The sequence below is a fragment of the Pan paniscus genome, chromosome 16 (assembly GCF_029289425.2).
Source record: "Pan paniscus chromosome 16, NHGRI_mPanPan1-v2.0_pri, whole genome shotgun sequence".
NCBI classification, from domain to species: domain Eukaryota; kingdom Metazoa; phylum Chordata; class Mammalia; order Primates; family Hominidae; genus Pan; species Pan paniscus.
The window spans coordinates 46,894,620-46,920,881 of record NC_073265.2 but is presented as its reverse complement, the minus strand read 5'-3'; the positions used below and the strand labels follow the sequence as shown (position 1 = coordinate 46,920,881).

The window sequence follows — 26,262 nt, the reverse complement described above, 5'->3', positions numbered from 1 at the left end:
GTAAGAAAAAGTCCATATGTTCAGAGATGCACGGTGAAGTGTATAGGAAACATATGCAGAATGTCTGGGATTTGCTTTAAAATACTGCACAAGAGGGGAAAAAAGAGGAAGGAGTAGATAAAGCAAGTACGGCCAAATCTTGCTATTTGCTGAACCTGGGTAATGTAGAGGGCTCCATCAATTACTCTCTCTGTTCTGTGTGCATTTGGCATTTTCATTGTCAAGTATTTTAAATTTTACACGGTGTCAAAAAATGTAATCCTTTGACAAGAAAAGTAAACCATACAAAATAGAACAGAAACACCCATAAGAAAAAATGTCCAATGTTAATAATAATTAAAGACATCACCAATTAAAAACAGCAATGGTTACCCTTGACTACCTATTAAATTTGCCCAAAACTATTGACTGAAGAAATGAGCGTTGGCAGGACTGGGAGGGGCAGCTCCTCTCCTGTGTTGCAGGTGGCATTGTGAATTAGTATGACCCTTCAGGCAATTTAGCAATAAATATTAAGAGCCATAAAGCTGTTCATACCCTTTGATCCACCAATCCCACTCCTGGGAATTTATCCTAAGGATATAAATCAAACATAGGAAAAAGTTCTATATATAAAGATGTTCTTGCTCCCATTATTTGTAATAGAGAGAAATAAGGTTATTTCCATTAATATGGACTATTAATGTCTAGCACTAAATAACCTTAATGTCTAGCACTAAAGGAATGGGTAATAAATTATGAAATATCAATTTGATGGAGTATACTACACAAACACTAAAAACAAATATACTGCAAAATGGAAAGTTTACAAAAAGCCTCAAGGGATAGAAAAGCAAAAGTTTACAATGATGAAAGTAAAAGCTGGAAGAGAAGTTGGATAAATGCAATACTTCTGGGGTTGTGGTAGGGTTAAAATTTGTTTTGTGTAAACTTCCTTCCATTTTTGTAGAAATAGTTTCCAAAAATTACTCTCATGGTAGGTCTTTTTCATTCCTTTTTATAGTATTAAGATTGTTAAAGTTAACTTTTAAAATCTTTAAATGAAAGGCAAAATGGAACTAAAAGCTTCCAAGAAAGTCAGGGGTAATATTTAATCAAATGATGTAAAAAGTGATTTCAAATACACTCGTTTCACTATCTCTGAAGAAATCAGAGTGGCTTGTGAGGCAAGGAAAGCAAGAGAGGTGGTTTTAAAACACCTTAATGAGCAGCTCATAGTAAGATATTGAGAGGATCCTACTGGTCACTGTCCCCTAGATGGTAGTTTAAAAAATAAATCAGTGAATGGTTAATACATCACCTAGAGAGAGTGCTATAGGGAGAAGGTCTCTAGACTTCTCATGAGAGAGCAGAGGGCTGATGCTAGTCTGGAGAGACACTTGGTTCTGGGGAGAAGGAGCTGGACAGGAGTAGGATTTGAGGGTGCTGCAGCTTCTAACAAGGCTCATGGTTTTCAGCAATGGTGCTCCAAGAAACAAGTATGCTATTGTGCTGAATTAATGCTATCTGTGCAGACTTGCTTTTATCCTGGAACATTTCTTACAGAAACATCTTTTCTAGTATATTCTGTGATCTGAATTGACTTGCTCAGATAAGAGCACTAAGGATGCTAAGGCTGGCAGAGTCAGTGCACTGCTGGCCCCAAGGGGTGCCAACCTTGAATCCCAACTTAGTCTCCCCAGTGGTCTGCCCCGAAGAACCTCCCATCCCTTTCCCAAGTGACGCACTCAGCTTCTAAAATAAGTAGACTCACATGCTCCTGGGTTTGATAGCCTCCTAGGAACATCTGACTCTCAAGCCTTTGGTTCTTTTTTTACAAACTTTAAGTCACACACTTGTGTGGCTGGTATTGTTTCTGACTACTAACTTCAAAGAACCTTGACATATTGTCTCTTGTAGCACCTAGCACATGACAAACACTCAAAAGGTAGCTATTATTATATGATTACTGATGCTTCTCCTTCCCTAGGCTGTGAGTTTCCCAAGAGTAAAGACCTTGATCATCTTTATATTCTCAGATAACAAATGAATGAATCAACAAATCCATCAAGCCATTCCTAAACAATCCATCCCATAGACTTCAGGGGGAAAACTGTCTGGATCAGACGCTTGGAGGCCCAGTTGGGCCAAGATGATCTTGCTAAACACATGTCCCCAGAGCAACCCCCAAATCAGGAGCTACTCCAAAATCCAGGGTACCATATAGCTGGTATGCAAGAAATCCATTAGGCACCTTTGATCTCACTTCTTGATGCATTAAATGTTTAAGTTTGACCTTCAATTTACCCTTCACAAAGCTGCATTTAGTTCTAGCTGTCACCAGGTGGTGGTAAATGACGCAAGTTACCAAGCTCAAACCAGGGCATTAAGAACTGAGAAATTAGAAGCACTCATTTTCTGGACCTCACCTATTTGATTTATACAAGAACAGAATCTTGCAACAGCTAAATTTAAATACGAAACAGTAGGCCCCCTTAGAGAACAAGGGGAAAAATACATTTTCATAAAATCTGGGACCTTTTAACTGATGTTAATAGAATTTTTTTCTAATTTTTGTTTTGATGAGTATGTTTCTTTGTAACTCAGACTGAATATGTGAATATGGGCCTTGCAGCCCCATCAATCATGCAGGATGTTAGTCTCTTAGAATACAGGCCAGTTTGATATTTAAGGAGGGAGGGGAAATAAAAGTTCTTTTAGTTTCTTAAAACTGATCATGGCTTTTTTTTTTTCACATTAGCTACGATCGAGTTACCTGCATAGGTGGTTTGAGCTAAGTAATCATCCTTAACCATAGCCACACGCTGGAAACCGATGGGGGGAGCTTTTACAAAATACAGATGCTCTGGCACCAGAAATGCAGAATATCTCACTCTCCCAATTAAAAACCCCCTATGCTTTTAATGTTCGAACTCACTAGCATGGCACGGGAGGCCCTTCCGCTGTGCTCCCTATTTTCCCACTTTCATTTCATGCCCATCCTGTCCCTACAATGAACCCTGTATTTAGGACACTCCATCCTCTCAGCACTGCATGAACACACTATGGTCCCGCCTCCAGGACTTTGCACACACAGGCTGGTGGCTCCATTAGGAATGCCTCCCCACCCTCCATCCCCTTTTCCACCAGAAAAACTGCTGCTGTCACAATCTACCCACAGTCACCTAGGCCAGTGCTTTCCAAGTCCTCCAGGCTGGCTTTGTGTCCCCCTTCTCTGTGATAGCTCAGCCTTTGAACCTACCCCTGTTAGGACACATCATAGTTACTGCCATCCTTAGTTGACTTTTTTCCCTTGTACTAGACCCCAAACCCACAGGGAACAAGTGTTTAGTGCATCAATTATCTCATATAAAAGATAACTTCTCTCAGGAGCTGAAATCACCCTTGCCAATCTGCACATTTAAATAAAAACTGCGTTAGAAACAGATTGCTATAGTTAAAAAAAAAAGTCCCCCCAATATGTTTTGAAAAGAGCTTATACGTCAACCAGACCAAAGTGAAATTGTACAAAAATGTAGTATGGTTCTGTTATGGATTCAGTGAGGAATCCACAGCTGGAAGTTGTGAGGCTTCTCAACTTCCTGGAATTTCTTCCCATTAGTAACATGTAGGACACAGTCCATTTCACATCAGAGGACAGAAAATGAGATGGCTCTAGCATTGTAGTCATGTGAGTAGCACTCAATTGTGCAAGACTCATGAAACATAACTCCGTATTGAACTTGGAGAGAAATTAATGAAGAAAACACAGCAGTAAATAAGTGTTAAATACCAGACAGCGCTTGACATGGGCTGTTAAGAAATTGTGCTTTGGGGTATTTTCTTTCACCAGCTGGCAAAGGATAACAAACACGAAAAATGCCTTATGTAAAACAGGAAACACACCAATACAGAGCATATAAAAGGTGCACATCACTTTGATTATGTACTGGGAGTGTCATGTGTAGAATCAACTCCCCCTCCGGCCCTCTCTTACTGATAATAGGAGGTAGGTTAAAACTGACGTCACACTTAGGAGTTTCCCGCTGAAACAAAGGAAAACCAGCCATGATGGTAACAGAAGATGTCACACTAAAACTTGATCAATCTCTCACAAATGAAAGGCTAGCCAAAAGAGGGGAACCATTAAAATAATTAATTAGGAGGCCATTAGGCTGAGGTGGCTCCAGTGCCTTGGGTTCTGACCTAAGCAAACTGAAAACCATGTCAGAATGAATGGTCACAGCTTAGGAAAATGAAATTTAAATTTAACCAATCAGAAAACACCAACTAACCTCTAAATAGGGACTTTTTTTTTTTTTTTTTTTTTTTTTTTGACAGCATTTGCCTCTGTAACCCAGGCTGTAGCATAGTGCTACAATCATAGCTCATGGCAGCCTCAAACTCCTGGGCTCAATGGGTCCTCCCATCTCAGCCTCCCAAGTAGCTAGGATTACAGGTGTGATCAACTATGCCTGGCTAATTTTTTAATTTTTTGTAGAGACAGGGTCTCACTATGTTACTTAGGCTGTTTTCAAACCCCCAGCCTCAAGCAATCCTCTTGCCTCAGCCTCCCGAAGTGCTGGGATTACAGGTGTGGCCTAAGTAGGGACTTTCTGCTTTAACCAATCAAATATTTTCCTTGTCTTGCTTCCATAAACACCTATAAAAGTTTTCCCCTCAAGCCCCCTAGGTGAAGCCCTCAATTGCATGTGGCCTGGTGCTGACTGCTCAAATAAACTCTTTAAAAACAGAAAACGAAAAACAAAACTGATGGTCACATTTAATCAAACTGTTTAAATCTTATAAGGAAAATGGAATTCAGTATTTTAAATCCACATTAAGTTTATTTTATTTGAACATTTATTTGACATTATTGTTTATTTTATTTAAAATTTGTTTTATTTTGTTTTCATTTTAAATGAATGAAGCCTGAGTGAGTTCTAGAAAATTCCATCCCTGACCTAGTCAGTTCACCATTTCCCTGGATTTCTATGGGGAACTTCAAGCTATTTCCTTGCGAAATTGTCAAATTTTCAAATAATGTAATGGCATAAACTTCCCCTGAAATAAACATTTTAAATTATTTTATTTGAAATTTCTTTATAATGTTTTCATTTCATTTTCATTTCATTGTTTTCAAAATCAGAGTGTCGGGGCTGTGTGTACTTGCACACATCGCAAAACTCAACCACAGGTTAATAAATACACCAAAGCTCCCCAGCCACCATCCCCAACACCCCTGCTTTGTTATTCCTTCTCGTGGGCCCTCATTTATAGACATTCTGCTTAAAATGGCTTTAACGAAAGAATAATTCATTTCACATTGAAAATGTTATCAAAGATGTATAACTGCCAATCAAAGCATCTAATCAAAACGAGATTACTAGGGCTATGAATTCTAGGTCAAAATAGAGGAATATGATACTTTATTGTGAGTTCTTACAGCCTTTTCAGGGGAAATTTATGCCATCACATTATTTGAAACTTTGAAAATTTTACAAGGAAATACTTTGAAGATCCCCATTATTGTTTTCAAAACCCCTAGAAATCCAGGGAAATGGTGAACTGACTGGGTCAGGGACAGAACCTTCTAGAGCTCACTTGGGCTTCAGCCGTCGTCTCCCTCTGCCTGCTCTTTTCCTGACAGTGCCGTGTCTTTAACCCAACCTCTTGATCCCTCTATGATCTGGTAAACCATTGTTTCCAATTCTCTTAACAAAAGAGGAATTGTGTCTGGTCCGCACATACCCACTGTGACTATGAGAATAATTGATATTTTACACTCTTCCTCAGAAAAAGTGTTTTATTTTTGCATAGCATTCCTTAATTCTATTTTGGAAGTCCTGTAACATTGTAATTTCATAGTTACTGTATTTTTTAAAGTTCATTCTCTTTGATAAAAGCCACCACAAAATGTAAGAATAAAAAGAATAAAGCTCAGCCTCTTTTTAACAAAAAAATAATGCATAGAGAAATATGACAAGATCAGAATCTGCCCTGCATTAATGCAGCATGAAAGAAGAGTTTAATAAGGATGAAGAAAATGGTACATTATCTCATTTGGGGGGGAGTAAAGGAAATGAATTAAGGCCACAACAAAACGAAACTGAAAAATTGCTAAATGAAGCACTGAGTGGGGAAAATGAAAAATCAATGAAGGAATGGAGGGAAAAAGGTACATTTTTCATCTTCATGATGCTTGATTGGGTTTGTGGAAATTCATTTTCAATTAATGTGTCTTGTGGCATTCAGCCAGGCTAGATATGAACATGGCACATATTTTAATCAATTTTTTCCTATTAAGTTTGAAGTAATATATAATAATAGAACTATACCATTCAAAAGGATCGGTTGCAACGGGGTTCTGAGGTAAAATAATGTAATTTGGTTTGATTTCTATCTTATATTAAAGATAACCCAACTTCTCCAGAAGGAGAGGAGGAGCACTCTGGCTCCCCCAGGTACCTAAACACGACTTGGCTGTACAAATGTCAGGGAAGGACGGTTAAACTGCTTCCCAATCTGAGCACATTCTCTGAGAAGGAAGAAAGGAGGAGCGTGCAAGCTACCAGGAACTTTGCTGGCTTAGCTCACGATTCTCAGAAACAACCCTATGTGGTTATCCCCACCAGACCATGAAACTGAGGTGCCAAGACTTTCATCATTCATTCACTCCCTTCACAATCATCTGGATGCTGATAGGGCTGATATTACGACCCAAGTAAGCATCTGTGAGGGCAAGGCCCAGGCTGTCCTATTCACACGACACCCTGTTCAGAGGTTTGCTTGCTTCCATCCTCCCAGTGATGACAACCTATGGCTGCAAAGCTGGCCTGGAGAGTTGGCAGGGCTGGGAGGAAGGTTGACATGTGATATCTTCTGTCACAAAGGATCTGCTGGGGCCCTAATTCTTTAGGCTGTCCTTTTTTCCCCTCTATGATTCAAGAGGAGGCAGATGGAATGGAGATGGGGATGAAGCTTATTTACCCCTGTGCTTTTCTCGATGAATTCAGTTTCAGAGACAAAACGCCAAATCCTGAACAGGAGTGTCCAAGGGAGTGAACTGCTTCAAATTCATGTAATACATATATATGGAAGCCCCTAGCTCCACATCTGGCACAAAGCTGATGCTAAAAAATTGCATTTTGGAAGCGCTTCCTAAAGTTCAAGTGCATGGAAAGTAAACACTCTCTAGCACGAGCCAGGGCTCTCCTTGGAGCCTTCTTGCTGTCCTCCATGCTCCTCTCCCCTCCTATTCACCCAGCACCCACTGGCCAGAGCCACCACTCTGGAGCTCATATCTGATCAGGCAATGGGGAGCCATTGAGGAATTATGAGCAGAGTGATGAAGGACATCCTTCTTGGCTTGGTGCTAATAAACCATCACAATTGGTGTCAACCTATATTTCTAGCCTCTTCATTTCTCACTCCCTCGTACCATCCAAACTAGATGAATGCTCTGTGAACTCACCCTATACTTTCTGGTCTGCATGTTTTTGCTTTTATTTATTCTATATCTTGTCTGACATGTCCACCCATTCAATCCCTGCCTAGAAAAATCCAACCCATCCTACAAGGCCTGGTCAAACACTACCTCCTCCCTAAAGACTCTCCACCCACATCAGAATTAGTTTGTACTGGCAGGAACTGTGCTAAGCATTTAGCACACATCACATCAGTCAATCCTTATAATTACCACTTGAGGAGGTAATGTTATGACCATTCCCATATTATTGATAAGGAAACTGAATCTTGGAGAGGATAATTTGCTCAAGATACAAAGCCTAGTCAGTAGCAGAGGCAGGATGCAAAAGCAGACTGAATTTACTCAAAGCCTATAAACTTAACCACTAAGTTTCCCAGCTTCTGTGTTTCCAGCACCTATGACATTCTGCCTCAAGTTCAAATGAGTTTAAATGTCAGCCAGAAGGTCCTCTGAGAGCAGGAACTCATGTCCATTTTTGCACTCATGCTCATAAGAGGCTCTTCTTAAATGTGTACCGACTGTCCCATAAGCTCCCCATAAATTGTACCTGGCTCCTCCTCATCCTTATTCCCACTCTTAAGCCCAAGGAATGGGTTTCCTTCAGTCTTCAGCAGAGGGGCAGGAAAACAGGATCGTTCAAAGACAATGGCACAGGGGAAACAACTCCAGCTTGACGAAAGCGACATGAAAAAAATCAGTACGGCAATGCTATTAGAGAAACAAGCTTTCCGTGAGCCAAAAATAAAAGGAGTCCTATTCATATGATACACAAAAATAAATTCTACATGGATCATTATTTGTCCAACAAATATTTATTGAGCAACTATCATTTGCCAGTGACTATCCCAGGTGTTAGAGATACAACCACAAACAAAATAGATGCAAGTCCCTGCCCTCATGGGACTTACATTCTAGTGGAAGGAAACAGGTAACAGACAAAATATACATGCAAAACAGATAAATAAAGTGCATGACATATTATTGGATGATAAGTGCTACGGAGAAAAACAGAGTAAGAAAGAGGATAGAGGGGATGGATGTGCAGGTTGTAATTGAAGACCTAAAGATGAACAATCAAACTTCAAAACTATTACAGAAACTATCTTTACATCAAACAAGACACACAACACAGCCAAAAAGATTAACTTTACTTCTGCCAACATTAAAAACTTATATATTATAAAAGATATCACAAACAAAAAACATTGACTAGGAGAAGATAATGGCACCCAAATAGTTTTCGATAAATGATTAATATTGATAAGATGTAGAGTTCCTACAAGTCAGCTGGAAAAAAGAAAAACAATCTAATTTAAAAATGAGCAAATGACATGAACAACCATTTCATAAAGGAGGAAACTTGAATGGCCAATAAGCTTAAGAAAAGTTTCTCAACCTCACAAGTTTCAATGAGTAATCAGGCTGACGCAAATTAAGATGAAAACAATGAGATGCCATTTCCTAACTGGCCAAAATTATAGTCCACACAGTGCCAAGTGGTGATGAGCATTTGGAAAATCTGCCCTCTCACATGTGACTGGTGGAAAGGTATGTGCACTGTGGGCAGCGATTGGGCAATATCTAGAAAAGGTGAAATTGTGCCAATCCCATGCCCTAGCAATTCCTCCTCTATGTATACTTCCTAGTTAGAGAAGGCTGGAGACATGTTGGTATTGTTTGTAAAAGAATAAAAATGTCTATCAATAGGATAAATAAGTTACAGTACATTCAAATAAAAGGATATTAGCCATTGAAATGAATAATCCAGATCTATGTGGAATAACAGCAGAAACAAAACTGAGAAATAAGTTGCAAAATATGTACAATACAATTTATTTTTAATATTATAAATTAAAATTTACGTAAAATTTAAAACACAAACTAAGCCACATACTAATTTTATATATATATATACACAGTAAAATCATCAAGGCATGGCCTAGAGACCAAACTGCCTCTGAGAAGAAGAGAGGGTGAAAGAAGGAAAAGGAACAGAATCAGGGACAGGTAAAAAGAGAACCTCTTCTTTATCTGTGATGTGTTCTTTTCTTTAAAAAAAAAAAAAAACAGAAACAAGTGTGCCAAAATGGCAACATTTGTTAATCCTAGAAGAGCGTTCGTGGATTTTTTGTTTTTGTCACTCTACAACTTTTTGCAATTTAAATTTTTTTCCAATTAAAAGTAACAAGAAGAAAAGAACAAAGGCTGGCTTTGGAGTCACAGATCTGGGTATGTAGTGCAGCACCATCATTATTTGCTGAGAGACTGCCAGCTACTTATTTTTTAAGACTCTAAGCTTCAGTTTCCCATGCTTAAAAAACTGGGCGAATAATACCTTCCAGAGATGATTGACATGGGAATGTGACATCCATATGCATAGCCTTGGAATGAGAGAAGCATTCGTGACTGGTAGTGACCCAAAACATGAATTACTCAGCCTCACATAGTTTCTGTGGCCAGAAACTGGGCACCAGGTGTCTGAGAAACAGTTCAAAGTCAATTAGAACAATTTCGATAAAGAGAACATAGATTCAATGACATTTCCAAAGAAAATATCCTTTCCCTTGAAAAGACAATTTATATTGTGAATACTGAAACCAATACCTGTCATAGAATGAACCTGCTTTTTTTAATAATACATATAACACATACAGAAAAAAGGCTGCCACAATTGTGCTGATACCTTCTAAAAATTGACATTTTAGATAAATTGTCTAAGATTTTAAAATAAATAAGTGAATAATACCATGCTAAACACTAGAATTAGAAACTATAACATTGTCATTCACGATAAATCACTCCTGCCTCAAACTTTTGAGTAGCACCTCCTTTGGGTGGGGCGTGAGTGGCCACGAGACAGAGCTGTAGCCTTGGAGTCCAAGGCTAAGGATCCAGTTAAGGGAGGAAAGCGGTGGCGGGGCAGGATTTCAGCACATGACTCAGGTTTGACAAGCAGTAAGTCAAGTTCACACCATATCACAGTACAGGCAGGAAAGAGGTGAATTGAGGGGCATCAGCAAAGGCAGACAAGAGCAGGCTGAGGTAGGTCCTGCGATGCAAGGAACCCAGATCTAAGAAGATCAACAATGAGCCTAGGACCCAGGGCCAAGGCCAAGTGCAGGAGGTGTGGAGGGCATCCACTTAGGAGGCACTCTCAGGCTATGCAGTACTCTAGGAACCTCACTCACTATCTGCTCCAGAATAAGGCCTGCCTGGCCTCCAGGTACGGTTCATAGCCCAAAAGAGAAAAGAAACTCTAAAAGCAGAAGAAAGCACACCACCCTGAAAGCAGGACTTACATGGGTGACCTGTTTTCTCTAAAGGTCATTGCATTCTCTTAATTATTTCCTTTTTTAAAACTTGGCAATGAATGAATGCTGCTAGAACAAATGCCAGTGACTTTTCCACCAGAGACTTAGAAAAACATTACAGCAATAAAAGTGTCCCTAAAAAACAGTGTAGGTAACAACACTAAGCTAACATCCAGATGAGATTCTCAAATCTGCCTCTGTCTCCCTAGTGGAAGTCTGAATACCCAGCATCGTATCTGGGGATCTGTGTCTAAACACAGCACCGTGCACAGGTGAACAATATTAATGGTTAATAACTAATGCGGAAAAGTATTCATCTGCTTCTTTCCCATCCCCTCCCTCCTTGCTTAAGCTGGGTAGAAGCATCTAAATGAAAGCAAAGGCAAATATTAGCAAGAAAGCAGCTTCATGCCTACTTTGCCATGAAGGAGTGATAGGAGTGGAGAACTAGCCAACGTCTGAGGGACACTGGGCCTCTGAACGCACTCACTCCACGAGCCCCATCTCCCAGCTTATGTAGACTCATGCCACCCATTGCTATGACTGCAGCTACTACTGCTAGTTCTCGGCAAAACTGTCATGTTCTGATAAAACACCAATGCCTGCAGCAATCTCAAGAAAGACCTCTATAAAAATAAAACATACATGAAGGATGTTTCATTTCAACATATTTCAGCCAAATAGATTTCTCTTTATCAGATACACTCCTTTTCGTGAAGTTGGTTGAACCAATTCAGGCAAAATGCTGATGGTGATAGAAGCAAGCTAAACTCCTCTTAGAAGAGTCCTAAGATGAGTATTGATATCCATTCAGGAAGGACACCTTCAGGGCCACCTCCCATATACAAATAGAACCAAACCACATGGACACCTGGCTGCTCCTGTACTTTCTTGGGGGTGATCTGGTGGGAGCACCTCCTTCCCAGAGCACTAACATTCTTCAAGCTCTCTTCCCATCTCCTTAGCAGATGTCTTTGGCAGCTTTTCCATAAGTAAGGATTCATCTTCCAAGCCTCCACCTGGATCTTTCTGAATGGTTTTTCAGTAGTCTTTTTCATTGCAGTTCCTTCTTCAATGTCTACTCAAGTTCCTAAAAATACTCTGTGGATCTGTGAGTTCTCTTGACTCTGCAGTTTGAGGCTGTACAAGTCAGAGTGACAGTATGTGGGTGTTTTCACAAACAAGAGCCCCACATGGTCAAATTTTCCTTTAAATAATATGTCCTTCCTGTTTTGTTCATTGGCTCATCATAGATAAATACCACCTCTTCCCAGCAGAGAGTGTACAAGTGTTCTTCTAATCACGAACAATAAAGGAATCGCTTCCAACCCAGAGCAGGCTACCAACTTATCATCTTCCAAAGAGCCGGAGACTAAATCTGGAGAAGAGCTCGTGCGACATGATCTGGAGACAGTTCAATTGAGTGGATTAGGTTTGTGGGCTCGGTGCTATGGCTCCTTTCCCCTACCCCCATTTGGCTAATTACCAATTATGAGAAGTACTTGAAATCCTCTAAACACAGGGCATTTAGTAAAATGTACTTTCGTGTGTTGCACATTTCAGCACACCACACAACAGTTTTGAATTAAATTGTGTGCCAGCAAATGACTGAACCATGTAAAAATGGCAGATACTTGCCATGAAGCAAATTTAAATCTTAAAAATTGCTTTTTGTATAAATATTCTTGTGAAGAGATTGATGGCTAAGCTAGAAAACAGCACAGAGCACAAAAGAGAAGAGAGAAGTATACCCAAAGATTGAATGTGGCCAACAAGACTCCCAAAGGGAAAGATAAAGGGCAGCCCTGTGCATTGCTCAGGAAATCAACAATAGCTACTTTTGCTTTTAGTTCACTTAACTTTAGGTATACACAGCCGAACCCATTTACAGGTGGTAATAATAACAGCCACTAATATTTATTATTTCTTATGATCCAATTAACATGCTGTGCATTTTATACATGTCATCTCATTTAACTCTTACAAAAAATTGGGTAGATACTATTATTAACCCTATTTTACAGACAAGGAAACTAATAACTTTTCAAAGGTCCACAACTAGTAGATGCAGGTTTGTCTGATGCTAAAGTCCATACTTGTTGCTATTTTTCTAGGCCATCTTTTGTTGTAGACACATAAAGGTCTCTAACTGCAGATGCATGTGGATTTAGGGACTAGTAATGTAAAGCCTTGTTTGGCCAACTGGCTAGAGAGCCAGATACTCAAAGTCTCAACTCTCTGAAGAGTTATTACTCATCTGTTATTCTCCCGATCCAGTTTGTTTCCCCCAAGGAACTGCTGCATTATGACTACAGCATCACTCTTTAAAAAAAATCTAAGAGATGACCGTTAAATACTTTCAAAATCATTCCTTAGGAATCACAAATAATATTCTGCTTTGCCTTGAATTTGAGAAGTGGTCATTGCTAATATAATTATTTAACCAAGATGTTTTTGCCTTCTCTTTCTAAAGGGGTACCATGTGGCCAAGTATAACGTCTTCTGTATAGACAGAAGTGAATAATTTAAAGCAGGGCGAGGCAGACACGTGCATACATGCACAGTTGGAAGAGGATCCATGAGAATCACCCTTAGTCTCTCTTAGTGGTAGTCCAGCTTTCAAGGACTTAGGTGGATTGGATTCTGTCCCTTTAAGTTTCTATTATCTATTTAACAAGCGTACCTCTTCCCACCTTAGTAACATCTCTCTAGATGGGTCTAAATAGCCTTTGGGAAGTTTGTATTATCTGGATACCACAAGGCCAGTACAGCTATTAAGATTAGGCTGTCAGGCCAGGTGTAGTGGCTCACACCTGTAATCCCAACACTCTGAGAGGCCAAGATGGGAAGATTGCTAGAGGCCAGGAGTTGGAAGACCAGTTGAACAACATAGTGAAACCCTGTCTCTATAAAAAAAAAATAATAATAATAGTAATACAAAAATTAGCTGGGCATGGGTGCACGTGCCTATAGTCGATCTACTTGGGAGGTTGAGTGGGGAGGATCACTTGAGCCCAGGAGTTGGAGGCTGCAGGAAGGTATGATTGCACCACTGCACTCCAGCCTGAGCAACAGGGCAAGACTTTGTCTCTAAAACAAAATAAAAAATAAAAAAAGAGTGAGCTGTCACAGAATCATCCCAGGACCAGGGGCTGGCAAGAAGTGAAGGTCCCCTGTCAGTGCCCAGAGAGTCACAGACTTGGACCAGCTTTCTGACTTCTGTGCTCCTGGTCCCTGGTGACTGTCTCCCTGGCTTGCTTTCTGTTGAGCCCTTCCTATTGAGTTCACCAGCAGCTTCCCACCTCAGGCATAGGAGCTTCTGAGGGATGCTGGCCAAATGCATGAACATGAAACCCAGCAAGGAGAGTCAGGCCACTGCTCTGAGAATCCGGGACAGCGATTCTCAATCCTGGCTGCATATTAGAATCACTTGCAGAGTTTTTAAAACGAAACAAAACCCAGTGCTCAGTCTGCCTCCATCCCATCTGCCAGGTTCAGGCATGTCTTAAAGCTCCCCAGGTGATTCCAATGTGTAGCTTGGGTGGAGAAGCACTAATGAGAAAATCAATTCCTTGCACCTTTGCACTTATTAAACATCTCAATTATAGCAAAGTGGGGTAGAGTGTAATTGCTTTCAGCAAAAGAAGTCTAAAGAAAATGCCTCCTCTGCAAATGAAAAGAAACTCCCTTCAGACCCTGTTGGAAGAAACATTTCCTATATCACAAATGGCAAAGGGAAATCAAAAGAAAGACATGATAAAATGAAAGGATGCCTAATGGCTGCACTGGGATATAGCTTAAAAAAAAAAAAAAAAAACCTCTTAAGAAATTACTGTTTATTCAGCTAAACAATATCCCTGCCCATTGGCAAAAATGTAAACCCACCCTCTTGGAAGGCAAATAGTTGATTTTTTCCTTAAGATCACTTTCCCCTTGGCAGGAGAGCTGCTTTGGTTGGCAGCAGGAGAGCCATGGTGAGAGCAGGTAAAGAGGGTGTGAATGACTCTGTGGACTGAAGAAGTCACACTCAAAGATGTGTGAGCAGAGGGGCACTGTGGGGGCCTCAGGATGCTCTCTTACTTTTTACACTCCTCCCAGCTCTCCCAGTGCCTTTCCTGGCAACCTAAAGAATGCAGCTTGATTTAGGACCAAAGACCAATCCCAACAAAGCTTTTCAACAGGATAATAAAACCCAAAGGCAAGACTACCCTGGAACTCGGGTGACACCAGTGGGTAAGATCCGTGCCAGCACGGCCCATGTCTGCATGACTCCCCACTGTGTACCCAGCCCCAGCACGAAGCGGGTGCTGGTGGGTATCTGCTGAATGGATGAATTAATTAATTTCCCCTTGAGAGCTTTTTCTTTCCAATCCCTCGGCATTTTTCTATATTTTCCAGCTATAACAGGCACACATGGGGCTTTTTTGGCTTTGTTCTCTCATTTTTATCAAAGCCAGAATCAGCTGGAAGAACTAGTGATGGGGGAGATACCCAACCCCCTGACATCCATGACAGGAGACTTAATTCAGTAGAAAGCCCTAGCCTAGTGAGAGGGACTTGGTTCCACATTTCACAGAAAACGTTTTGCATTGTCTTTTCTCAATGACCTTGACACCGTAAGATATATACTAATCCTTCATTTCAAAAGGGCTCACCCCCACCATGAGCCCTTCCTACATAGTACAAGTCCTACTGTCTCCCACCATGGAAATCAAGTCATTAATGAGCTAAGGATGACAAAACCTGGGCCAGTTACTTTTTATTTGTTATTTTATTATTTATTATTACTATGATAGAATGATACTCCACTAAGGTGAGAAGAAACATGTTGCTTAACATTTAAGGATTCCCAAGGATCGCAGTAGTGACACCTGGACATTTTGAGCTAAACAAAAGAAGCCCATCATTTAAAAAAACTAAGTTTCCTCATGGACATTATGGCCAAAATGATACCAACAATGGATGGAGACGAGACTTCCATCCATGGTGAAAGTGAGGCTATGATGAAGACGAGCTTCCAGACCCATGTGAGGGAAGAAAAAGGGTCCTTAACATCCGCTACACTTAAAGGCTGCCTATATGCCTGGGGAGCCGGAGTTCACAGATGAAAACATACTTCTCTTCTAGAGTCAGAGTTCAAGATTCATTTCACAAGTGACCAATTCAGTACTCTGGATTTTTCAAAATTTGCTCCAAGTGATCTGAAGTGATTTAGTTACGACTTTGCTGATTTTGCTCATTATGCAACATAATGATAACGCTGAGCTTACAAAAACAGGCACAGCATAGTAAACAATAGAGAATTATTTATATGATGAACACTTAACTGAAGTTACCAGACTTCCTCCACACAGTCTTTAAGGTTACAGAACACAGAATTTGTGGAGGAACACTAGAGAACTTCTAAATCAACTTCTTACTTTGTAAAGAACGTAACCATGATGAAGGGCTAAATGCCTTACCAGTGCAGCCAGTATTAGAAATGTTTTCTTTGTTGTGAATGAAGAGCTGCAATTTGCCTCTTTGAAAGTGTCACCCAGTGGTTCTGGCCTGGCCTTGCTTCACAATACAAAACAAAGACATATTCCCTCATGTTTTCTAAGATGTGAATTCAGCTCCCATCTCTCCTTGGGCATGTCTTCCCCAGTTCCCTGAATTACTCAGGTTCTCAACTCCTTTCCAACCTGGTCTTGCTCTTCTGAATGTGCTCACCTGTCCATGCCCCTTGACCATGTTTCTAACTTTTAAAAAAAATATTCATATAAATGGCTATAGCAATTGAGATTCTAGGCTATCCTTTTTTTCTTATGTAAGTTAATGTAGTATGCTGGGCAAACACAAACTTTCTAAATCAGGCAGTAAAAATTATTAGGAATAAAAAGTGTCTCTCTCTCTTTTTGTTGCTGGTGGTGGTGGTGGTCTACATTCACTGTTGAAACCCAGCCAGCCCCTAGGGGGTGCTAAATCTGATGGCATCCTAAATTTTAGCTGGTGATTTCTTTCCAATGACTGGGCCTTCCAGACCACAGACCACATCAAAGCTTAGAGAAGCTTATCTGGAAGATATGAAATCACAGGTAGAAAAAAGCAAAGCATGGACAGTGATCTTTATATGCATCCCTACACACACACATATACATATGTATACACATGTATAAATACACATATACATATGCACATATGTATATGTGCGTATGTATGTGTACTCCTTAACTCCCTTCAAATTGGTATGTTTGTTATATTCTGGAAGTAAGTTAAGAAACAGAGAATTCTAAACTTCTTTGAAAATGTCTTTTAAAAAAACAATGTCTCTGATTCTCGTACAGCCTTAACCTCTTACAGGTAAGGGTTTAAGTGAATCAGAAGCCAACCAGTATGAGGTTTTGTTCAATAGTTCTCTAACGATTAGATACAAGAATGACACAGACACCCCCCTGTGGTGAGGTGGGAGAAATGTAGTGCTCACAGTTAGAGACTCACATAGGGGAAAACAAGGGATGCCCTTGCCCCAGACTTCGTGGGTGTGAAATTCAAAAGCAGAAAAATTATGCCCCGACAGCCAAGGCTCACTGAGATGCTAACTGTGGCAAAGTGATGCTTTTCCTTGGAAAACACACTCCTGACATCTACCTAGTGTTGACGATAGGGCAGGATCTCCCTCCCCATTACTGTTATGGGCAGTGCTCCTGCCTGGATGCACAAAACAATTGCAAAGGTGCGTGCATGGCTTCCTCTGCTATTCCACTGCTCCCCAGAAACTTGCGTGTGAACCAATATAAGATGTACATGATTCAACACAGTATAACTGCACTTCTCATTTGCGGACAAACTTTTATCTAATGTGTATGTTTATCCTACACACAATAAAAAAAGATGTCCCTTCCCATACTCACAATTCTCTGACCTTAACTCCCCAACATTAATATCCCCAATATCTTAGAGATTAATAAAATAGATATATTTTAATCTTCCATTTGTCTGTCATGTACATGAATTATTTCTTAGAAGTAGGTATGCTTTTAATTTTAATAATTCATTAATAAAACATAACTTTTTAAAGTAGTACTTAATATAAGGAAAATGTTTTTTCATTTTTCCACTGCCAACCAAATGTTTGATTAAATTGAAACCTTTTTTTTTCTTTGCAAGTTAGAGAATTAGACTCAAGGGAATTCTTATAACCCTGTTAGTACTAACTGCTCTTTTTCTATCAGATTTTTCAATCGGATTTTTTAATTGAGCAAGAAGAAAACTACAATAATATGTGATTAGCTTTACAGAGCACGGACTTTCTTCTTTGGAACATCACCACAAAAGAGGCAGATTATATTGACACAAGTTAAAAAAAATTTTGTTCCTCTTAGAGAAATAGAAATGCTCAACTTACCCGTTTTCTTATTTAGAAAAAAGAGAATAGTAAACTATGCCCAAACAGTAAATGTATAGCTTGGTTTCCTGTTACAGAGACAGTTAGGAGAGAAAGGATGGTGGCAAAGGAAAAGGAAGAAGAAGCAGGAGTGGGAGAAGAGAATGAGGAAGGAGGGAGAAAAAAGAGAGAAACAGACAAGGAAAGGGAATGAAAGACACACCCAGAAAACGATAAAGGACAAGAATGGTAGCTGAGAGAGAGAGACAGACAGACGGCTGTGGAGGCAGTGCAGGGACCTGGGCTAAATTCACCCTTCCCATCACCCCCTTGGGTCTCCTGAGCTGTGGGTACCCACTCAGGCTATCACTATCCTTTCACAGTGGGTGAGCTTATGAACTGCACTTTCCAGCTTTCTTAACTGTAACCCTTTGACCTGAGGAAACCCCTCTTTTAGGGGCATCATCGTCATCAGTCCATGGGGGACATGTGGGGAAATCCCACTCTGGGCCTAGATGGCAGTGGCCTGAGCACCTCAGCTTGTGAGCCACAGGAAATGGAGGGGCAAGGCAGACTTGTTCTGGGGATGCTTCCCCACCACAGGAAGCAATCCCAGGCCTGTGACCTTTTGCAGATGCTTACCTCCTCGACCATCTGCTTGACTTTCTTCTGCTGGCAATGCACCATGTCATCTAGGTGTCTGATCCGCTCACGGAGGCTGGCTGATGCCTCCTCCAACTGCTGATACCTAACACAAATAGGAGAAAAAAGCAAATGAGTCCTAAACCAAAGCAGCAACAGCAGCAGCAACACTCACAGCTTTAAAGAATATTGCCAAGAGGGCCAAGCATGGTGGCTCATGCCTGTAATCCCAACACTTCAAGAGGCCAAGGCAGGAGGACTGCTTGAGGCCAGGAGTTTGAGACCAGCCTGGGCAACATGCTGAGACCCTCATCTCCACAAAAAAAATAAATAAATAAAAATAGAAAACATGTATCTTTTGGGGAAGGTTTGGTAAAAAAAAAAATGTAAATTTAAAAACATTTAAAAATACTTCCAAGAACAAGAAATCAAACTCTAGGATCCATTCTTCTTACTTTATGTGATGACCACACAAAGTAGTGTGATTACTAACAAACTACCACAACAGAGGAGCACAGGACTATTTTTCAAGTTCCCATTTGCAAGTTTTATCCCATATAAGGATGATTATTTTCCGGGGACTGAGAGATAATTTTTTTGCACCATTTACAGATCTGAGAAGCTATCTGTTTTGGGGTTAATAACATATTGGAACATCCAGTAAATTACTTTGAGGGGAGGACGGGGAAGAAGGGGTCCAGCAACACAATAAAATATCTGAAATCAACGGCAGAATACCAAAAAGTCTGGAATCACAGTTGCTCTACATATCCTTTATTTTTGGCAAATGTGGGACAAGTTGAAAGACCTTCTCTACATCCAAACAGAGCAAGCCACATCACAAAACATTTCATACTTTTGTTTTACAACAGCACAATTTATTCTCCAACATTGCTTGGACTCTTCAGTTCTCTGGGGCTGCTGGGGCTGGGCACTGGAGGAAAGGTCTGGTGGTCTAGTTCCTGTGCCCCATCTCTGCCTCAGCACTATGTTAATGACTAGCAAGCCTCCTATAACTTTGAAAACTCTGAAATTGCAAATGAGGAAGGAAAAATGGGTATTTTTTCAGCACGTACTATTTGGCAGGCAGCAAGCCCAACAGTTCTCTTAACAACAGTAACCTAGTGAGATGGGCACTGTTATCACCGTCATACCCGTCTCCCCCGTTTAAAGATGAATTTCCATGTGGCACAAGCAAGACTCAGGGAGGTTAAGTCACTTGCCCAAAACACTCAAATCATCTCAACCTTGTTTTCTTTCACTAGAGACCCCTGAATGGCCTCTCTGCATTTTGATTTCTAGAACAGACAGCGTACTATTCCGTGTTTTTCATGTAGGGCTTTATATACTCACTGCCAGAGGATAATGCAAGGTTTTACTAAGCAAAGTTTGGAAACAAAGAAAGATGTTTTAAATTGGTTTCCAAAGCAAGTGGTATTAGTCACAGTTGATGAGTTTTCTCATCAACAAGGTGTATCCTGTGGAGTTCAAGGCGATGGAGAACATTAATAGACCGAACTTTTGCACTTGTGAAAGTATTTGATGTGTTCCACTACACTAACAACCAGCCATGATCTGCAAGATGTGGCTGGAGGCTTCCAAAGAAACTTGTTCCATATTGGAAACTCTCAGCCCAATGTTATGTATGCTTAAGTCTGTAATAAGGTACAACCACACAAATGAAAATGCAAGGGTCAAATGAGGTCATAAAAACACAGCGTGTCCACAACCTAAATCCATTACCAGACGAAAGGCATTACGTCTTACCTTTCCTTGTCAGAATCAGTTAACTCCCCAGACATTTCTGTTTCATGTTCTAGGAGTTGAAGTTGCAGTTGATGACGTTCCTAAAACAAACAGAAACTGATATTTTAATCAATGGATCCCAAGTTTGACAGAGAATGTCTATTTAGCAATTCTAGCTCTAGGGAGTCCAAGTCTATATGACACCCCCTGGGTTTTACACACCTGCTCAGCAAAGCCCAAACAAGGCTCAAAACTGCCAAGTCTGTTGTTGTGTATTTATAGATATATTTATGGGTCAGAGACAAAACATCCTAAATAAAACCATTCAAGATTCATTTTCCAAAGTATTCCATCAGCCCAGGATCAGTGAAAATTTATAGCTCCAAATACTGATAATCAATACTTTAAACTGATGGCTTGTGATACTGCAAAATTCTTTATTATTTTCTGAATCATCAAGAAAAGAGGCTCTGGAATTCTGGCAATATCCTATATTCTAACTTGTGGTGTTTACACAGGTGTGTTCACTTGTAAAAATATGTTGTGGTCAGATTAATGGCCCTCCAAAGATGTCCATGTCCTGATTCCTGAATCCTATGTGTTATCTTACATGGAGAAAGGAATTCTGCAGATGTGATTAAGTTAAGGATCTTAAAATGGGGAGATCCTGGGTTATCCAGTTGGGCCCTTCTAAGGAGGAGGAGGCAGCAGGGTTAGAATCAGAGGGAAGGAGCCTGGAAGATGCTCTGCTACTGCCTCTGAAGCTGCAGGAGGGGGCCACAAGTTGAGGAGTACAGGTGGCCTCCAGAAGTTAGAGAAGGCAGGGAAGTGCATTCCCTTCTAGAGCTTCCAAAAGGAATCCAGCTCTGCCAACACCTGGATTTTAGGACTTCTGATCTCTAGGAATGGAACATAATACATTTGTGTTGTTTTAAGCCACTAACCTTGTGGAAATTTGCTATGGTAGCAATAGGAAACATACACGCACTAAGCCGTGCACTTTGTACACTTTGCTATATACATGTATATTTAGAAGTTTGCCCAAAAAAGAGTCTGGAGTAATTTCTTTGGACAAAGCTGAAAAATGTTCATAAAAACATGGTGCCCGTCATAACCGAAATTGTGCTAAAAATACATTACAGATGTTAGTGTAACAAATTTCCTTAAAATGGAAGTTTATCAAATAACGCTCACTAATTGGGAGATTATTTTACTTTAGGTCCTTCTCTAAGAACTAATGTTTCTCATCTTTATGTTCGGAAATTCCACCCAGCAAACTCTTACTAGCTACATAGATTCCAAACCTCTTTTCTACCAAATTATTAAAAGCAAATCTTTGAAAATTTAACTGCCACAACTTCTGAAGTTATAAGCAGTGGTGTACCAAGAGGTAGGCCAAAGGGGTGGGGAAACAGTCCACCTTGAGCAGGAAGAATATATTATCTCTGAAATATTTAAAATAACAAAGGTAAATCAACTTTGACTGGGGTTTTGTTACTGTTTTTAAATCTCTACAGCAAATGCACATTCTTACGGCCTGGCCTGAGCAGAACATTCCTCCTGCCCCTATGTGGTTGGAACTTTTACATTAGCCCCGAAATAACAGTGATAAAAGCTTTCACAAGTGAATGCCTCCCTCCAAAAAGAAAAAAAAAAAAACAAAAAACAAGAAAGAAAAAGGCTGTCATAAAGTAGAGCAAGGTCTAACTTACAGCACACTTTTAAAATTTGTTTTAAATTGAGGTACAATAAATCTTAAGTGTACACTGCACAATTATTTCTTACATTTGTAAACACCTGTGAAACCACTGCCCAGATTATGGCATAGACTATTATCTGTTCCCCAGAAGGGTCCCTGGTAGAGAACACTCCTTAAAAGATTTTTACTGATCAGAAAAAAAGGTGTTTGAAATACAGAGCTCAGCAAGAGAAACAGTAAACTAAGGCATATGGCAGAGAAGCCATTCAAAAGCACATGGTTTGTCCTTGAGCAAAATCCAAAACTGAGAGCAGGATACGTACACTGCCACAGCCCTGCCTAGGACATGCCGTTCACGTAGTGTGAGACAGGGATTTGGCCAGATTCCTGCTCTCAAAGATTTATCCCTGAAAAGGAAACAGTGTAAATTGGCCTATCTGATGTTAGTTCAATAAATAGAGCATTTCTCTAGCCTAAATGGAAAGGAAGATTTAGAGAAAGGACAATACATTTCCAATCACTAAAGAAGAAGCCAACACCACTTGGGGAAGGTTTTGTGTTTCCTAAATGCTGGCAGGGAGGGCTGGCCTTACCAGCTTCCTGGCTCTACCCATTCATCCCACATGAGGGCTCCATGTGAAAATCAGTGGGGAAAGACAAGAAACTTTCAGAACCTCAGGACAGCAATGAAGATAAGCATAAAATGGGTCCAGCTAAAGACAACCTGACTCTGAGGGTAGACACTTAGGCAACCTTGTAACAGAGTAAAAATCATAGCCACAAATGATCGAACCCTTACTATATACGAGGAACCATGCTTAGCACTTGGCGTGGATTTTTCTCATTTATTGCTCACAAGAGCCCTAAGAATAAGAAGTACCATTATCAGCATTTTACAGAAGTGGAGACTGAGTTTGGAAAAATCAAGTAAGTGCAAACAACTACAAAGAGACACAAGATTCAAATCCCCAGACTGTCTGATTCTAAAGCCTATGTTCATGACCACTACCTGTGGTTTCTCTGTATGACGGCATTTCCCCCAGACCACCCTGCTATGCTGCCGGCTCACCTTGCTTCTTTACGCTGCAGAAAAAACCTGCTGCCCAGAGAGAGAGCATCTGAGTTAACTGGGATCTTCTGCTGTTGTAGGAGGACAATAATGTGGGAGGAAGCTCACTCAAGCTCTAGAAAGCCCCCTTGTTGCCCAATCTTCACCACCACCCCCTCTGGTCAATACTACTAATGTTACTCCTGACTAAGCCAATCACCTACTCTTCAATAAAAGATGGGATTCTGTTTTCCCAGGGGGTAGAAGTGAGATTGTAATTGACTCTTTAGTTTGCCCAAGTCTCTCCCAAGTAAAAAGCTAAAGAGCTAAAACGAAGCACCCAGTGAGCTCTGAAGCTCCAGAGAACTGAATTTTATGCAGTTCCCATAGTGGCGACACCTCGCCTTATGAGGGGACAGTACAGGGGCTTATTCTGCAAACACCATGACGTAAGGCGACCTCTTCTCAGCATCACATGAAGCCTGACAGTGACCTTGCTCTTGCTGCCCCACCTCTGCCTCCATCATCAGATTGGAGATTCTTGGCATCCCGAATGAGTCACAGGGTGCTAATAATGTCAGGGTCTTGGCAGGTCACTGCTCCCTGCAAACTCATATGCAGCCAGGGAGCCATTCCCAGAAACCAGCCACAGACTTGGCCCTGAACTCCTGGGTCCAGAAGTCAGCCGTCACCTGCTAAAGGTCACCCATCCTTTCTCTTCTTTCTCTTCCTTCCTTTCCTCTTTCCTTTCTCCCACCACTTCCTCCCTTTCCTCCACTTCCTACTTAATTCCTGGCCTCTTCCCTTTCACTAGACAGGCTTCATTATCCCAGCTGAGCTCCCGCCTTCCTCAGGTTCCCCCACCACACTCACCAGCCTGCTTACAACACCTAGAGAAATGGGGCCTCCCTACTCTCTCAAGTCCCCAGCGTGTCAAGGAAAAGCCAACCCTTGAGACACATGCCCCAGAAACAACAGGGTTGCTGTGTTGATGTAACACCTAAATAGGGCTTGATAATTCAATGGATAAACTAAGTTCACACCTGGGGCACCAGCAAAGCAAGGCTGCTAAAATATTAATTTTTCTAAAGAATTTCACAAGTAATATTTTTTAAAAGCATCAAAATAGTTATCATGGGAAAAATGAGAACTTTGTTGGACTTTCTTATACTTTATTTTATAGCTTTGTCTTTTTTTTTTTAATTGCAAATTTTGGAGGTGAGAGGAATCCATATCCAGGGCTTCTCGTATCTCAGATGGACCTACAGGGAAAAGTTTGGGCAAGTGGGCAATAGGCCCAACGCTGTGTCCCACCTTTTCCATGCGCTCAATCAGCCTGTCCAGCTCCCCGATCCTCTGGTCTTTCTCCTCTAGGCTGATCTCTGCTGCTTGCATCTTTTTATTGGCTTCTTCAATCGCTTTCAGAAAACTATTGGTTTCTTCCTGCAAAAGAAATATACTCTCCTAAGTACAGGCATGGAGTACCGAGGCTACTCACCGGGATCCAATCAGCTCGGGCCTTGCTAGATCACGATTTCTCTTTAAAACATGACCTTGGAACCTGAAAGTGTCTCACAGATCATGAACTCAACCTCATGGTTCTGGTTCTCACCTATGAATAAAGATACATCATGTGGCTGGTTAATGGGCCTCACTACTTTTTTTTCCCTTTTTTCCCTTAAGTCTTTATATCCAAAATGTGTAAAAGAGGCCTACAAATGTTTAATAACATTGAGTAGGTGCTCAGAATGTCACTGTATTTGCCAGAAGTGTAAGGGAATTAGAACCAGATCTGGAATTGAATGCAGAATTCCCAGATCCTTCTCCCATAATGCAATACATCAGCTCATTACTAACAAGAAAACCCAGTCAATCATCAGAACATGTATTAAGCCTCTACGGACACAGATGGGCCAGACATGGAGTCCCTGCCTTCAGGAACTTATAATCTCCTGGAAAAGCCAAGATGTGAGATGCACAGCCCCACTCTAATGGCAGGTATAAAAGAATTCCAAAGTAAAAGCAGAGAGAGAGTGAGTGAGCTTCCTAAGGACAGATAATGCTTCTGGCTCCATGACTGGGAGAGACTCCAGGCATGGAGAGAGTGGCATTTAAGGCTTTTAGGGAGCTTAGGCAAGATCAAAGATAGGGAAGGAGGAAATTTCAGGTAGAGAGAACCAAATGGAGGGAGGGAGGGCACAGCTGCGGGCAAGCCCAGGGTTTGCTTACATGCTGGCAAATTGTCAGATGAGCTAGAAAAAGGTGTGTATTTAGAGACAGAGACAAGGGGCTATTCTGAGTAGGGACGGGGATGAATAAAGGCAGAGGGGAAGAGGGGAGGGGAGTGAATGAGCAGATGAATAATTCCTTGATCCCTTACCCATGGCTGAGTCCACTAACCCACCTCTAAGAATAAACACTACTACGTATACATCACCAACAATAATGAACCAACAATTCCCGGTAAGTTTACATCGGCAGCTACAACACACACACCAGAAGAGCCTCCTTCTCAGCACTGTGCTTCCTCTGTTCTTCCTGCAGCTTCTCTTCATACTGGCTGTACAGCTTCTTGGTCATCTCTCGCATCACCTCAGCATTGGCTTCTTGGGACGATTCCACCTACAACGAGACTCATTTCAGAACGACAGCTTTTGCAGGGCCCAGCGGAATTGGCAGCTTCCACTGCGCATTTCATGTGGGGACTCACAGAGGTAGTGAGCCCATCCACTGGGTTCTGCAGCAGAGAGACACAGCAAGACCTAACAGGGAAAGGGAGGAAGAGGGGTGAGCAGAGCCACAGAAAAATAAAAAGTGGCATTTCACACGAATTTTGGGGGCATTCTCAGGACAAAGGTATGCTCCACATGAGTGACTTTTTCAAAAGGTCGGAACTTATTTCTCTACGCAATCTCATCAGTTGCATTGGCCAAGCCAGTTTCTAGGTAAGACCAGCTAAGCTCAAAGGAGAAATCTGGACTC

General features: G+C 41.0%; 1 protein-coding gene across 2 annotated transcripts in view; it reads right to left on the bottom strand.

Annotated features, from left to right (window-relative positions):
- Positions 1–26,262, bottom strand: part of MYZAP (myocardial zonula adherens protein) — a 93,513-nt gene that overhangs the window by 27,051 nt on the left and 40,200 nt on the right. Inside the window, exons 7-11 of one of the 2 annotated variants that reach the window (XM_008953214.6) lie at positions 25,777–25,902; positions 24,595–24,723; positions 20,555–20,634; positions 18,788–18,893; positions 8,274–12,183 (exon numbers count right to left, since the gene is read on the bottom strand). In XM_008953214.6, coding sequence (XP_008951462.1) covers positions 12,130–12,183; positions 18,788–18,893; positions 20,555–20,634; positions 24,595–24,723; positions 25,777–25,902 — 495 coding nt within the window. In that variant the 3' untranslated portion in view covers positions 8,274–12,129. Of the gene's footprint in view, positions 1–8,273; positions 12,184–18,787; positions 18,894–20,554; positions 20,635–24,594; positions 24,724–25,776; positions 25,903–26,262 lie in introns of those variants that run through there. The other variant, XM_008953212.4, reaches the window with a different exon arrangement.